The sequence below is a fragment of the Psittacula echo genome (genome assembly GCF_963264785.1).
Source record: "Psittacula echo genome assembly, chromosome: 6".
Classification (NCBI taxonomy): Eukaryota; Metazoa; Chordata; class Aves; order Psittaciformes; family Psittacidae; genus Psittacula; species Psittacula echo.
The window spans coordinates 684,333-698,515 of NC_137743.1; the positions used below are offsets into that span (position 1 = coordinate 684,333).

Consider the following 14,183-nt stretch of genomic DNA (forward strand, 5'->3'; position numbering starts at 1 on the left):
GGCCAGACCTGCCATGGACAGAATCTTCTCCTGAGCCAGGCTTACAGGGAGGCTCTTTCCCACTTATGAGCACAGTAGGTGCTTTTATTCCTTCCAGTCTTCCTGCCTGCCTTCTCACTTGTCATTCCCTCTTTCCCAGTCTGCTCAGAATTAGGTAGTGCTTTGCCTTATTTCCTAATGAACTGTGTTGTTGGATTCTATCAACAGGCAAAAAGAGGATGTGGAAAAGCTGGTTGTTGTGGAATAGACCTTTAGAGGTGGATCAGAAGGGTTGTGTGGAGGACTGGGGAGACCATGGGAGTGCATTTCTTGTTGGGCATGGAGTTTCCTGCCTCCCTGACTGCCGCGTTGCCCAGTGTCTGAGTGCCCTGAGCTGCACACCAGCCACCTGAGTCTGCAGAGGTCTCTGTGCTGGTTTATGCACCTTCTCATTTCTGTTCACGTGCCATTTCTATGTGGCACAGCTGCAGAGTTTGGTGGTCAGGAAATAGCCATAATTGTAACATGCTGGGTATTTCCATGAGTACTTTCATTCTCTGACTGGCTGGAAAAAGCTTCCTGAAGAAAAATGGATGGGTGTTATATAGAATACCTACTGCATTAGGAGACATTGAAGGAAACCAGGAATGCGTAGCTGTTGCACAAAGGGTGCAGTGGCAAATTGCTGCTGCTCTCTCCAGTTACTGAGAAGCTTGTTGTTTGCCTGGCTGCTCCCTGACAATGCATTCATTCAGCCAGGAGCAGAGGGATGCTGATGCAGACTCAGAGGAGCTCACTGTGCTGTGCCAGGGGTGCGGGGCTCAGCCATGTGTGGCAGTGCTGGGGAATGGTTGGACTTGATGAGCTTAAAGGTCTTTTCCAGCCTGGCTGATCCTGTGATTCTGTGACTTTTCTGCTTCTCATTTCATTCTCTGCCCAAGATTGATGGATCTGGAGGGATGAGACAGAAATGACTAATTCTTATGGCTCAGCTGTATTCTGTTCTGTCATTACCTGCTCTTTGAGTTTCTTTGGTCTCTATTGCTGTATCTTCCCGCTAAATACTGCTCTTGGCGTTGGGGAGACAGGGAAGAATGGGCAGAAGGAAAGGTCAAGCTGCTCAGCCTGTCACAGGCAAGGAAAATGGCTGTGAAATAATGAGCAAGTTTTGTGAGCAGCATAAGTAATAGGATGCGATTTTCAGTGCCTCCGAGCTCCCAAACAGTGCTTTCGTCCCCTGCCTTTGCACTCATTCTCATCCATCCCTGGTGTGTGCAGTACAGCAGTGCTGCGGTGCTGGAGCTGTTAGGGCATTGAGGGGCCGGCAGGTACAGCCCTGCTGAAACGTTCTAGACATCTTTATGTTGTCTAATGAAGATAGCAAAATACAGTTTGAGTAGTCTCATAAATGAAGAGATTAGGAACGAAAACATTGAGGAATTCCAAATTTAGTGCTTTCCTTTTTCACACGAAGCAGACACTTTGTTCTCTGAAAGAAAACCTTCATTATAATATCACTTTGACACTTGCAGATGTGCTCTTCTAGTGTTTTATGCTTCTTTTTATTCTTGCTGACTTGTTCCTGGTTTGAGCTGGGCTCCTGACCCGTCACTGTTGGGATAAACTCTATTTTTGCTGTAAGATCAGGAATTCTGCCTCCCTCAGGAAAACTCGGTGCTGTTAACGCATGAGGGGTGTTTCAAGAAGGAAAAGAAAGGAAAGTGAGCGTGTTTGTTGAACAGAAGCCTTTTGTGTCTCTGCTGTTCACTCTCACCTCCTTTTCAGTTACTATTTATGTAAAAACTCCATCGAGAATCCTCCTGCTCCTCAGAGCTGCAGAAGGGTTGCTGTGCTGCGCCATTACTGATCTATAAATGCTTTTTAAAAGTAAATGCTAAAAATTCCTCCAAACAAAGGGCAACGCGATGTAAAACACAGATCTGCTCCTTCAGCAGCTGCTGCGCTTAAAGCAGGCTGTGCTGAAGATGAAATAACAGCCACGTCATTCCTCCGAGCTGCCGTTCTGACAAGTGCCATTTAGACAGGCGGTGGGAGCTTTGTTTGGCCACCACTCTTCCAGCTCTGTGCATCCTGTGACATCCCAAAGCTCCAGCTCTGCCCTGCTCTGCCTTATTTCCTCAGCAGGGAAATTCATGCAAGGAGAACACTCGCACAAGATGGTCTCTGCTCTCGTGAGACCCCATCTGCGGCACTGGGTGCAGTTCTGATGTCCTCAAAGTAAGAAGGACATGGAGCTGTTGGAGCAAGTCCAGAGGAGGCCACGAGCACCTCCTGTATGGAGACAGGCTGAGAACATTGGGGCTGTTGAGCTTGGAGAAGAGAAGCTGTGTGGATACCTCAGAGCAGCTTCCAGTGTCTGAAGGGGGCTACAAGGATGCTGGAGAGGGACTCTTCATTAGGGACTGATGGCTGCCCCATCCCTAGCAGTGCTCAAGGCCAGGTTGGACGGGGCTTGGAACAACCTACTCTAATGGAAGGCATCCCTGCCTGTGGCAGGAGTTGGAACTGGATGAGCTTTAAGGTCCCTTCCAACACAAACCAGTCTGGGATTCTGTGATTCTAAAACTAGATTTTAGTTCCCTGCTATAATCTTTTGGCTTATCTGGAGGAATAAGATACACAGGGGTGTTCCTGGGCAGTGTACTCTAGCTGAAGACTTTTCTGGGCAGCAGCTCTTCTTCAGAACTGAGGCAGAATTGAAGCCCTGGTCAAGCACTGGTGCTCAGTTGCAGCAATGAGCTTGTATGTTGATCTGCCCCTTCCCAGTGCCTTGTGCCATTAATTCTGGGAGAGCAGTTTGCTGTGAAGGGATGTGCTTGTCATTGATCATACTGTGCTGGATGGGGTGGCTGCTGGCTCCTCTGGGAGGCCAGGATGAAGTCACAGCAATGACTCAGCTCAGCAAGTGCTGCCTGATATTCATGGAGACATGCACGATGATGGGCCACTTGAGGCATGGTGAGTAACTCAGCAGCATTGATGAGTGGAAGTGTAAAAGCTCTGTAGATGCCTAATAGGAGAGCTGCAGTAGGAAGATCCTCTTTGCTCTTGAATGCTTGAAGCACATTTGTTCATGTGATATAATTGAGCACTGCTCAGTAGGTTTGATAGACTTGTGAAGCAGTGCTGTGGCTCCTTGGGAACAGCGTGGGGGCAGCCCCTCGTCTGCTGTGAGCCATCTGCTTGGCTCAGCTGGCAGGGCGGCTGCACTGGTGGAGGAGGGAGGAACAGGCGGGATGTCCATGCGGAGCCCCTGCACCCCCTCTGGAAGGTACCTCCATCTCCCCTGCAGCCTGTGCAGCTTTCTCTTCCAGGAGACATCACTCTTTCCAGCCAGCCGGGACAGGAACTGAGCATTAGGAGAATTGTAAGAGATTCATCGTGGAGAAGAGACTCCATGTATTTTTTGTATTGAGTTCCTGCATGCGTGGGGATTGACAGTGGAGTTGGAAGAGACATCTCCTTGCGGAGCTGCTTTAACATTTGCTTTCTTGCTTTTTCTAAAGGAAGGGTCAACAATGGTCACAATGGAATTCATCCATGGTAGTTAGTGGAGTTGTGCTGGTCTTAACCACAACTTACCATTCATCATCCCACTTCCAAGATGGTATTTTCTCACAGACACTTCTGCTGTTTGTGTACTGTGATAGTGCCTTAGTCTAGATATAGATAGGCCTCTGTTGGTGGCCTCCAAATGCTTTGGTTGAGTGTTGGGTGTGTAGGACAAAGAAAATAAAGCTGTGTCTGGTCATGTACTACAAGGTCTAGGTTTGAGCTGCCCCTTTTCCCAAGGGAAAGATATAGGGATTTTACTGCAATATTGGAAAGCGAATGTGAACAGATTGATCACAATGTGGCCAAACTTCCATTGAGCCAAGGTACTGACTTCAAACCTGGAGTGTGGTACTGGGGTTGGTGGAGAAATGAATGCTGTGTGCAGTGTGCATGGCATGACCACAGAGGTTCTTGCTGTCAGTATCAGTTGTTTATAAGTGTTGTGAGTTCAGACTGCAGCCACAGCAGCTGGTGTCAGCCTTTGGGAGGTTGTCAGAGCTCTGTATTAGCTGGTTTTAATGGGCTGCAGGGAGCTTCTCTCACCTTGATGCTGGGAGTCACGTCCCCATTTGCTGGTGTCTTAGGCACACGTCTGTGGTGTGGAAGCTCTTATGTTTTCTTTGCAATACCTGGGCTGAAAAACAAGGTCTTTCAGTACCAGACCTTTACTGGAGGAGATGCAATTTGGTGGTAAACCCTTCAGTGCAATGAAGCAAGCTTCTGCTGATGAAAAGTGAAGTGTTTGGCTGCAGGGGGCATTAATTCCTCCTGCAGGTTTTGTGCTGTCAAACACAAGCACCCCCTTCCTTCTTAGCTGAAAAGTTACACCTCTATCTATTTACTTGAGCATGGATAGGAACCGTGTGCCCTTTGGGGCAGGTTGTGCAGCAGCACAGATGAAGATGTCAGGGACAAGGCTCTCAGCAGAGCCGGTTTGGAATGAGCGATAAGGTTGTTTGAAATAGCACATTGACTGTTCTTGCCTTGGGATCAGGGAAAGCTTCAACATCCATTTATGGTCTGAGATTTAATAAAGCCCTCCATTCTTCCTTGGAAACAATTGGATTTCTCTCTGTTCCCAAGTTTTATCAAATATGTAACTAAAACCCCTATTTTGTTGGCCTCCTTGAGCAGTGTGTAAAGCATCACAGAATGTAACCATGGCTGTAATGAAAAACTACTCCAAATACAAGACTCCAAACATAGGTCAACCATAGGAAGATGCACTTTCCCCATTTTATTCACAAAAGACTTGTTAACTGTAGTTGTTTACAGGGATTCAGACCCTCATGAGAATCTGAGTACTGCTGAGCTGGAGTAAATGGTGGATCCAGGTTTGGATTGATCCAAGACGAAGAAGAAGGAGGGTTGTGGTGGATTGAGCGTGGTCTGAGTTGTCATCATTCTTTAAATGTTATTAAAGGCAGAAAAGCCCAGCAGAGCTCTGAGCACGTGATTAGAGCTACACAAGAACTGAGATGCTGAACAGCCTTTCTGTAGGAAGCATGACAGCTCCAGAACCCATCTCCCTGCCTGTCCTCCTCTCCACCCAAGCACAGCCACCCCTACAGTGGGAAACAGCTCCCGTCCACCCCAAACCCCCCACAATGAGGGTCTGCTGCTCTGTGTCCATCTGATGCCACATCGAAGACGTGCTCAGGACCGTGACCAGAGGATGGCCCAGAATGCCCACATTTTTTGTTTTGAAATCTAGTAAAGACATCGGAGTTTGAGATATTCAACATTAGGAAACAGTTCTTCCCTGTGAGGGTGCTGAGGCGCTGGCACAGGGTGCCCAGAGAAGCTGTGGCTGCCCCATCCCTGGCAGTGTTCAAGGCCAGGTTGGACACAGGGGCTTGGAGCAAGCTGCTCCAGTGGAAGGTGTCCCTGCCCATGGCAGGGGTTGGAGCTGGAGGAGCTTGAAGGTCCCTTCCAACACAAACCATCCTGTGAGTCTATGGTTCTATATCTGACTGACTATATATCAAATGACGAAACTCTGTATCTGGTGTGCAAGGGGAGAGGGGATTGAGCAAGAACAAACAGAAGTAAGGAAAAATGCTCCTTTTTTTGTTCCTTAGGTTTATATGCTGTCACTTCTTTAGTTTTTTCTTGTTTATTTGATCGATGTCTCTCCTGAGGTAAAGAAGTCTACCCGGTTTTTTGTAGCTGCAGGTCAAATAATCACCCATATCCAGAATTCAATTACAGAAACATCTGCTTAATGTCTGATGAGATGCTCTTTTCTCAGCGTGGCAGTAAAAGGAAGTGCTTCATCTAAACTACCTAAAATTGCTTTAAATCATAGGATTCAGAGCACATGGGTTACATTCTGCACCCCCTTTCCTGAATTCTTGCAGGAGAATTGGGAGGTATTCTATGATAGACACCAAGCAGAAGAGCTCAGCTCCCTGCGTGCTGTGTGCAGGTGCCACCGAGGAGAGCTTTTCCTGACATAGCCTCTGTGTGCTGGTTCTGTGCCATTTATGTCAACAGCAAGACAGAAATAAGGCTCAGTGTGGAAAGAAGACGTGAAGAAAGAGCAGTCCTAGTTTTGCACGTGTTCCGAGCACACTCCTGGCTGTAGCTATGAGACGTGTGTTACTTTCCTGGTGCACAAATGGCCATGTCTGTAGATGATATAAATAAATCCATACGGCTCTGTTGAACTTCAGGGTTTGCAGATCTGCACGAGGTGAGAACACAAACACATTCCCAAGACCCCAGCGTTGCAGTTATTGAGGTATGGCACGTGGAGGTGTGATCTCCAACAGCAGGTTTTATTTTGGTTCAGAAGAGGTTTTTGTCTCTAGCATAAGCAACTGAAAGGAATTTTTAATGGAATTGTTGACATGACCAGGCTTGCTATGAATAAAAGTTTCATCAGCTGCTGGTACAACTTGGCTGCAGCAAGCAGCAGTGCTGAATTAGAGATTTTAAATGATTTATGGTGCTCTGACACACCAGTGCTTCATCCATCTCGTGATAAAGTGCAACTTTGCATCAGGGAACAAGTAAAGTAAGACTCCATGAAAAAATACCTGAAGGAGTGAAACGTGGTGAGGGGTTTGGAATAGCAAACAAAACTGGCTCTTGAAGACGTGAAGGCATTTTTTGGGGGCTGGTTACCTTATACTTGGAACATGTATCCTGAGGATTGCAGTGATTTTCCATTCACTGCCACTTTACAGCTCCTGATGTGGTTTATACTGGAGTAGATTGATAGGTTCTGGTTTTGACCTTTGCATCTGAAGGGGAAACTTCAGGTTCAAATGCTTGTTATTATTCAGTTATTAAATACTGTTGTTATTCTGAGTGATGTAGCATGGTTGGAGCTGGACAGAAGTGGGGAGCCGGAGGAGCGCGGTCAGCATGGCCAGCAGCACCCGCGTGTTTGTGTCATCCAGCCTGGCTCATCCACATGGATAATGTGGGAGAATGGCGCTGGGACCAGAGCTGCAGATGTCCTATTCTTGTAAATGGGTCTTTGTGTGCTGGAGATAATCGCTGGGAAAAACACTGCCAGAGACACTGCTGTCAAAACTGTTCCCAGAGCAAAGTGGTGGTTAAATAAGCTGCATAATCAAGCAATAGGGTTTCTGATTGTTTCTAAGTATGTTTGTATTCAGGATCAGACAGTATTATAGTAACGTGTCCCGCTGAGCGTGGGTAAGTGCCATGGGTAAGCTGTGTGATGCCATGGTCCTGCTCCCAGGACTTCACCTCTGTCCCTGAAGCCCAGCCTCCCCAGCTCACAGCAAGGTGCTGTGGGATCCCTTGGGATTGCACCAGACCTGTTGTGCACTCTGCCAATGGCATCACAAGAGGAGCTATTCCAGGGACAGGTCTGAAATACTGCATCTCACCCAGAACTCCCTCCACCAGAGCAGCCCTGAGGGGATGATGAGGGGCTGCACAGGCTCCTGCAGTACCCACTGCCTTCATCATTTCCTCCTGTGCTCATCGAGCCAAGCTCTGGGTCAGCAATTGTGGAGGTGAAACACCTTCAGCGGACCAGCATCCTTGAGATGCTGGGTGCCTTTTCTGGGCCTGTTCTTGCAGGGAGCTGCTCCTGTGTACCTGTGGTCTTCAGCCCAGCCTTTGCCCCTTAGACCAGATTTTACTGTCCTGTGTGTCTGGTAATCATCAATTTACTTTGTGATCGTGAATCATCCTGCCCAAGGCACACAGTGTTGTGCTGCCCATAGCTGCACTTACAACTATGCTCAAGAGCATGTCTGCCTGCCTGCCTGCCTGCCTGCCTGCCTGTCCTTCCTTGTTTGCTCATTTCTGGGTGCTGGGAGAGGAGAACATCAGCAGAGCCGGGCAGCACTGTCAGATGCCCAGGACCCAGCTGCTAGGTCACTGCCTTTGTCAAAGCAAAGAGGACTGTTGATGAGATAAACCTGATTTGATGAATTTGAGGTGAATTTTGGTGGAGGCTGTCAGCAGTTCACGCCTGATACTGCCCATAACTCACATGCTCTTGTGGCTTTGTAGGCGGTGCTGTTTGCCATGGGCTGTCACAAGGCAGTAGCTGGGAACTGACACGATAATGCCAGGGTTTAAAGGAGTTTTTGACCAGGGGGTGTCCCCAGGGGAAGGCGGGGGACAGTTTTGGCACAGGCCACTTCCAGTCACTGGTGGCCCTCAGGGGACCATGCTGGTGGCTTATGGCCATGGCAGAGCCACCCCCCCCTCTGTGCCCACTGGCTCCTGGGCTCCTCTGGAGTGTGCAGGCATGGCCTTGGTCCTGGAGTCCTTCCTGGCTGGACGCAGAAGTCATGGACAGACCCATGGGAAGCAGGTAGGTACTTCCAGCAGAGCTTCAGCCAGCTGCCCGCCATGATTCATGAATCCTTGATACTTTAATTGCATTTGGAGGCAGCTTTCAGCTTTGCTGTCTTGGCTATGCCTAAAAAAATTGTGATTAGTGGGCTTTAGCCTTAATGTTTGTGAGAACTGTGGAACAAGTTAATATTATCTGTTTAATTACAAGTGTTAATTGTACAGATGTTAATTACCAGGCAGAGATCGTATTTCAATTACCATCAGTGCCATCATAATACAGAATGAGATAAAGATTGCTTTTAAATGACAGGGTAGCTGATGCTGCGTCCTGTGCAGCCGTGGCCCCGTGGCCGTGTCGGAGGCCTTTGGCTTCTCTCCAGAATAGCTGTAATAAAGAACTGTTTGTTGCGTTCCTGAGAGCAGCTGCGAACTGATTTTGGTTGTTTTAATACAACAGGCAAGATTCAGTCTGCAGCTCCTGATGCAGCACCACTGTCCCGCAGCAAAGCACTGGGGTCCCAGCGGTGGTCCCTGTCCCACTGCCCTTCCGCATGGTCATCACTCTGCCCATTGCAGTGCTCATTGCCAACTGAAGTCCTCTTTGAGTCTTCTTTAAAGGCTATGGGACAGGAATTTCCCTCCAGCTGATCAGACACCACCGCTATGTAAAGGACGAAACTCGCAGAGAAGACAGGGGTTTATTTCTTGGCTTAGCAGGTGAGGTTAAGGGTATTGGGAGGCCTGATATAAATACCCATGGAAGTCAGCAGAAGCTGGAGGAGAAATCACACGTGAGCAAGGTGCAACCACCCCAAATGAGCATTTTTACAAGCTAGAGTGGTGCTGAGCTGTGGCTCACTATTGTGCAGGATTAAGGTGTTTGATGTGGCTGTGTAGTGCTTGCTAATGCTAAGCTTTGACTCAACTCTGAAAAGAAAGAAGTGAATCCAGCTTTGTACAGTGAAACCTGGTGATGGCTGCAGCCGGAGCCAGGGAAGTGTCTGTGTCTGTGAGGATTACAGCGCATTTGTCTTGTCTGGGAAAGGCGGAAGCCCCTGAGAGATTCCTGCTCATGGTGCAGAAGCAAAAGGAAGATCTCTTGAACCCAGCTGTGGTGTTTGCATCAGGAGTGACGATGATGTCCTGCAGGACACAGGGCCACGGTGCCTTAGTTTAAGGTGACATCTGCATTTGCAGAAGGGAAAAATAATCTTGGTGCAGCCGAGATCAAACAAGCTCAAGTATTTATCAGCTCTGCAGATGCTGCCCGGAAAGCAAACCGCTTGCTTTTGTTTGAGCCTAGGCAAATGGTGCTGCCCCTTTATAATTAGTTTGAGATAAGTCAGGACATGCTATTAAATGATTAGATGACCTTTCATCTGAGTGGGGATTTCAGCCCGCTGGATTCCTTCAGAATCAGCAGGAAAAATGTTATTTCATTCTAAAGGAGAAAAGGCAAAGGCAGCCTAAGAGAGAGCAAGTTGGACCCAAAAGTGTACAGAGCAGCAAAAATGTAGGTGACTGGGGGAAGCATCTTAAGTTAACAAGAACAAAAACAGCTTCCAAAAAGCACGTAATGTCTGAGTGCCCTGGACGCCAGAAGCCACCCAAATCCCAGCTCTGCACGAAGAGTTGAGGCAGCTTTGAACGCTCCTGTTCATGTTCTGTGTTTCTTAATGCTAACTCTGGCCTTACAGAAAGGGATTTCAAAGCCAGGAGTCAGCTTTCCCTGCCTGTTACTATTTTAACATCACCTCTAAATGAATGAGAGATCTGGGGCTATCTCCTTGAGATCACTCCTGTTGAGTGAAGACCCAGGGTGTCCCCTGCTCAGGTGAGAAGAAGCTGCCAGTGAGGTGACAATAGAGGCCTTGCCATCCCCTGAGGCCCCATGAAGGGAGATCGAACTTGGAGATGGTAAATGCTCATCTCATGTCCTGAATCACAAATGCAGGCTCCAAACCCTTTATGCCTTTAATGCAATAAAAGCAAAGGCAGCTGTATACAAACCATTTGGCAGTAGCTGAATGTTCAGGGTATCTGGGACTCTATTAAATCTTTTATGTGCCATGTCTTGAGCAATACAGGACCAGCTGATGCCTGCCTTCTGCTGCGCAAATCTGGCAGCATTACAGCCAATCTTTTCTAATGGCTGTATTTAACCACTGCAAATGTCCTTTGTGCACCGAGGCCCTGCATTATGCAGGGTGAAGACAAAGTAGGCTCTTTCTGCTCTCTTGCCTTGCTTCCCATTGTGGATCTGATTGAAAACGGATCCATTTTAAAACCCACTCTTGACTTGCTCCCAAGCGGATGTTTATTCCTTGCCCAGGAACAGACGCACGAGTGGAGAAGCACAAGACAGAGAAAATTCGAGTTGGGGCACTGATGTTTTCGGGGGAGAGGCATGTTTCTGTCACCAGGGGCATTTTAGGAAGGGTTCCAGTGGCAAAGGACCTCAGTGGCTGAGCCTGGCCGGGGCAGCACCAACACCAGTCCTAATGCTGGAGGGCAGCTGCCCTCCCACCCTGATCTCTGTGGGTCTTGGCTGGAGGAAGGACATCTCCATCGACACCCACACTGGTGCTCTTTTCCAGAGTGCCTGACAGTGGCACTGCTCTGTATGTAGGTGATGCTGTGCTGGTTCAGAAAGCTATTTATGATGATTACAGAGCACAAGAAGTTTTCATCATTTTCTCATTTATTGTGCTAGGTTCCCACTCTCCCTGCAGAGAAACAAGCAGGAAATGACAAATCTCAAATGCAATAGCTGGTAAGATACTGCAAGTGACAGTCTAAAGAAAAAGAAATTAAACACATAGATTCGTGAGCTTCTGGCCATCATGTGGAATGAGCTGACAACAGGGAACGATGTTATCAGTGCCTGGTGGCTGATGTTCAGAGATGTGTTTTAGAGAAATCCTGTAGCAATGTCCATGTTTTCAGGTGCTGAGGCGCTGGCCCAGGGTGCCCAGGGAAGCTGTGGCTGCCCCATCCCTGGCAGTGTTCAAGGCCAGGTTGGACACAGGGGCTTGGAGCAAGCTGCTCCAGTGGAAGGTGTCCCGGCCCGTGGCAGGGGTTGGAACTGGATGAGCTTTAAGGTCCCATCCAACACAAACCAGGCTGAGATTCTATGGTTTTATGTTTCAAAAGGCTTTTGTTAGGTCTTTTCTGCTTGAAGAATTTACAGTTATTTTTTCCTTTTTTGTTAAATGTGCAACCAGTTTAGAGCCTGCTGTGGGCAGGGGTTGGATCCTGCTGGGGTCTGTAGGTAGTTCATTATCATTATTGTTTGCACAGAGCAGGGGGTTACGTCCTGTTTGCTATAGTGAGCAGTCCCTGGCACTGCAGTTGATGGGCTTTGCTTTCCCGTGGGCACGGGGCTGGGGACACCCAATCGCATCCTATAGCCAGAGGGGCAGGAAAGGGCTCTCAGGATGAGCACCGTTTGCAGGTGAGTTCATCCCAGTGACAGCTCCTCGGATCAAGCTGCCCAGAGGTTGACCCTTTAATATGGGGTCTGAGGTGTGTGTGGAGTTACCTCAACCCAGAACTTTCTGCTCTTCCCATAATTGTAATGACAACGCAAAATACCCTCCTAATTTCAGTTCCTGTCGCTAATTGGGATGTTTTCATCAGGCTAATGATAACCACCTATTACCGTGTCACCTCCCTGCTGCAGTGTGTCCTTGATGCTATGATATCGTGCACCATTAGCACTTGCAAATGGTTGTTAATGGCAGCAGTCTGGATGTGCAGGAGAGTTCTGTGGCTCCTGTCTGTCTGCGGTGCTTGCACAGGCCCCCCCTGTGCTTGCTCCTGTGCTGTGTGGATGTGACCTGCTCTAAGGAGCTGCCAGCAGCATCCCCCGGCCACCCTCCCATGAAGGCTGTGTGACCAAAATGCCAAACTGATTGTTTTGCAAAGGAAACACATCCAGTGCATTGTAATCAAGAGCCTGGCTGATAACACAGAGGACAGACTGATTGATTGATTAATGATTGCACAATGATTGCACGGAATGAAATGATTACACGAATGTCTACATGTACATGTATACATGTATTGTTCATGTACATGTATGTACATGAATGATTACATGATATGAAATGGCATGAGTTCCCTTAAAAATAGTTACCTTGAGAAATCATTAGTTCATTTAAAACTGGTTACCTCGGGAATTAGGGTGTCATTAGGATCAGAAGAACCAGGGGAGGGCACCCAAGGCTGCAGGGAGCCCCAGACCAGCCTGGTGGGCTTGTGCTGGATTGTACTGGGTGATCCCAATGGACCAGGAACTGGCGGCTGCTGGTGGCCTGGCTCTGTGTGCTGGTTTGGGAATGACTGTGAGCGTATCCCTGTTCCCAGTAGATGGGTACCATTGGAGGCTGCAAGCCTGGGCTGGGAGCACAGCAGGTTGCAAACCCTGCAACAGGCCAAGGGGAATGGCTTTAACCTGCCAGAGGGGAGACTGAGATGAGCTCTTAGGCAGAAGCTCTTCCCTGTGAGGGTGCTGAGGCGCTGGCACAGGGTGCCCAGAGAAGCTGTGGCTGCCCCATCCCTGGCAGTGTTCAAGGCCAGGTTGGACACAGGGGCTTGGAGCAAGCTGCTCCAGTGGAAGGGGTCCCTGCCCGTGGCAGGGGTTGGAGCTGGAGGAGCTTTGAGGTCCCTTCAAACCAGTCTGGGATTCTATGGAGCCCCATGCAGAGAGGTCTGTGTCTTGCAAGGACAAGCACCGCTGCATCTCCAGGAGCAGTGTGGTTGTGGTCCAAATTTGAATGTTAATGACTTTCTGCTCAAGCAAAGGGGATTATTTTGACCTTTCCAAGCACCGCTCTGTGTGTAGGAGATTGAAACCAGCCCGCGGGGGTCGGCAGCCAGCGATGTGAGCAGAATGGAGTTGAGGCTGGGAGAGGAGCCCCACTGCTGCCCGAAGCCGGTCTCTGGTCAGAGGCAGTGAGCACAGAGCTCTCTCCCACAGCTCCCAAACACAGTCCCTGCTGGAAAGCTCTCCTGGAGCTGGCTGCCACATCCTAGAGGAATCTCCTGCGTAACTGAGTAGTTAGAGACAGCCTGGGTGTAACGGAGCCCAGATCAGGAGTGCACGGGCACTGCACTTGGAGCAAGGATGCTTCTACCTGTAGATCCCAATTCCCAGCCCAGAGATCAGGAATACTGGATAGGGGATAGAAGTGCTCAGTGGTGTGGGCCTCAGCCCAGGAAAGCAGCAAATGAAGATACAGAACATCTCACTAAATCTCTTTTTCCTTCCCCTTCTGCACCACTTGAGGTGTGTATCGTGCAGAAGAGAGACACCGAGAAGATGTACGCCATGAAGTACATGAACAAACAGCAGTGCATCGAGAGGGACGAGGTTCGCAACGTCTTCAGGGAGCTGGAAATCCTGCAGGAGATAGAGCATGTCTTCCTGGTGAACCTCTGGTGAGCAGCTCCTTCCCCCTGCCCTCCAGTGCTCACAGAGTCACGTTCTGCCCATTCTCCTGTGGTCACGGGCATCCATGGGAGCATCCCAGTGAGCTGCTGCAATGCAAGTCCATGGTAATGGGATGCGTTCAGGAGACAGCACGGGATGTACCCAAATGTTAGGGAACCAAACATTTCAGAACAGCTCAGCTTCTCCTTTTCCATACAACCCCTGTGCTTGCATTGGGTGTTTTTCACAGCCTGCTGCAAATGCCGCTGTCAGGTCCCTTCGAAGGGACCCCTCTGCCCGCTTAACCCTAAATCATTGTGTACCATGCTGTGCTGCTACGCTGAGTCCCACTAAGGTGCCCCGGGCAGTACAATGCTCTTGGTTAAAGGGATGGTCCATCTGA

General features: G+C 48.9%; 1 protein-coding gene across 2 annotated transcripts in view; it reads left to right on the forward strand.

Moving 5' to 3' along the window:
• The window catches only part of STK32C (serine/threonine kinase 32C), a gene marked incomplete at both ends in the record, with an annotated part of 76,245 nt that overhangs the window by 54,058 nt on the left and 8,004 nt on the right, over positions 1-14,183 (forward strand). Inside the window, one exon of one of the 2 annotated variants that reach the window (XM_080621470.1) lies at positions 13,562-13,788. In XM_080621470.1, the coding sequence (XP_080477596.1) occupies positions 13,562-13,788 (227 nt within the window). The remainder of the gene's footprint in view (positions 1-13,561; positions 13,789-14,183) is intronic. The other variant, XM_080621471.1, reaches the window with a different exon arrangement.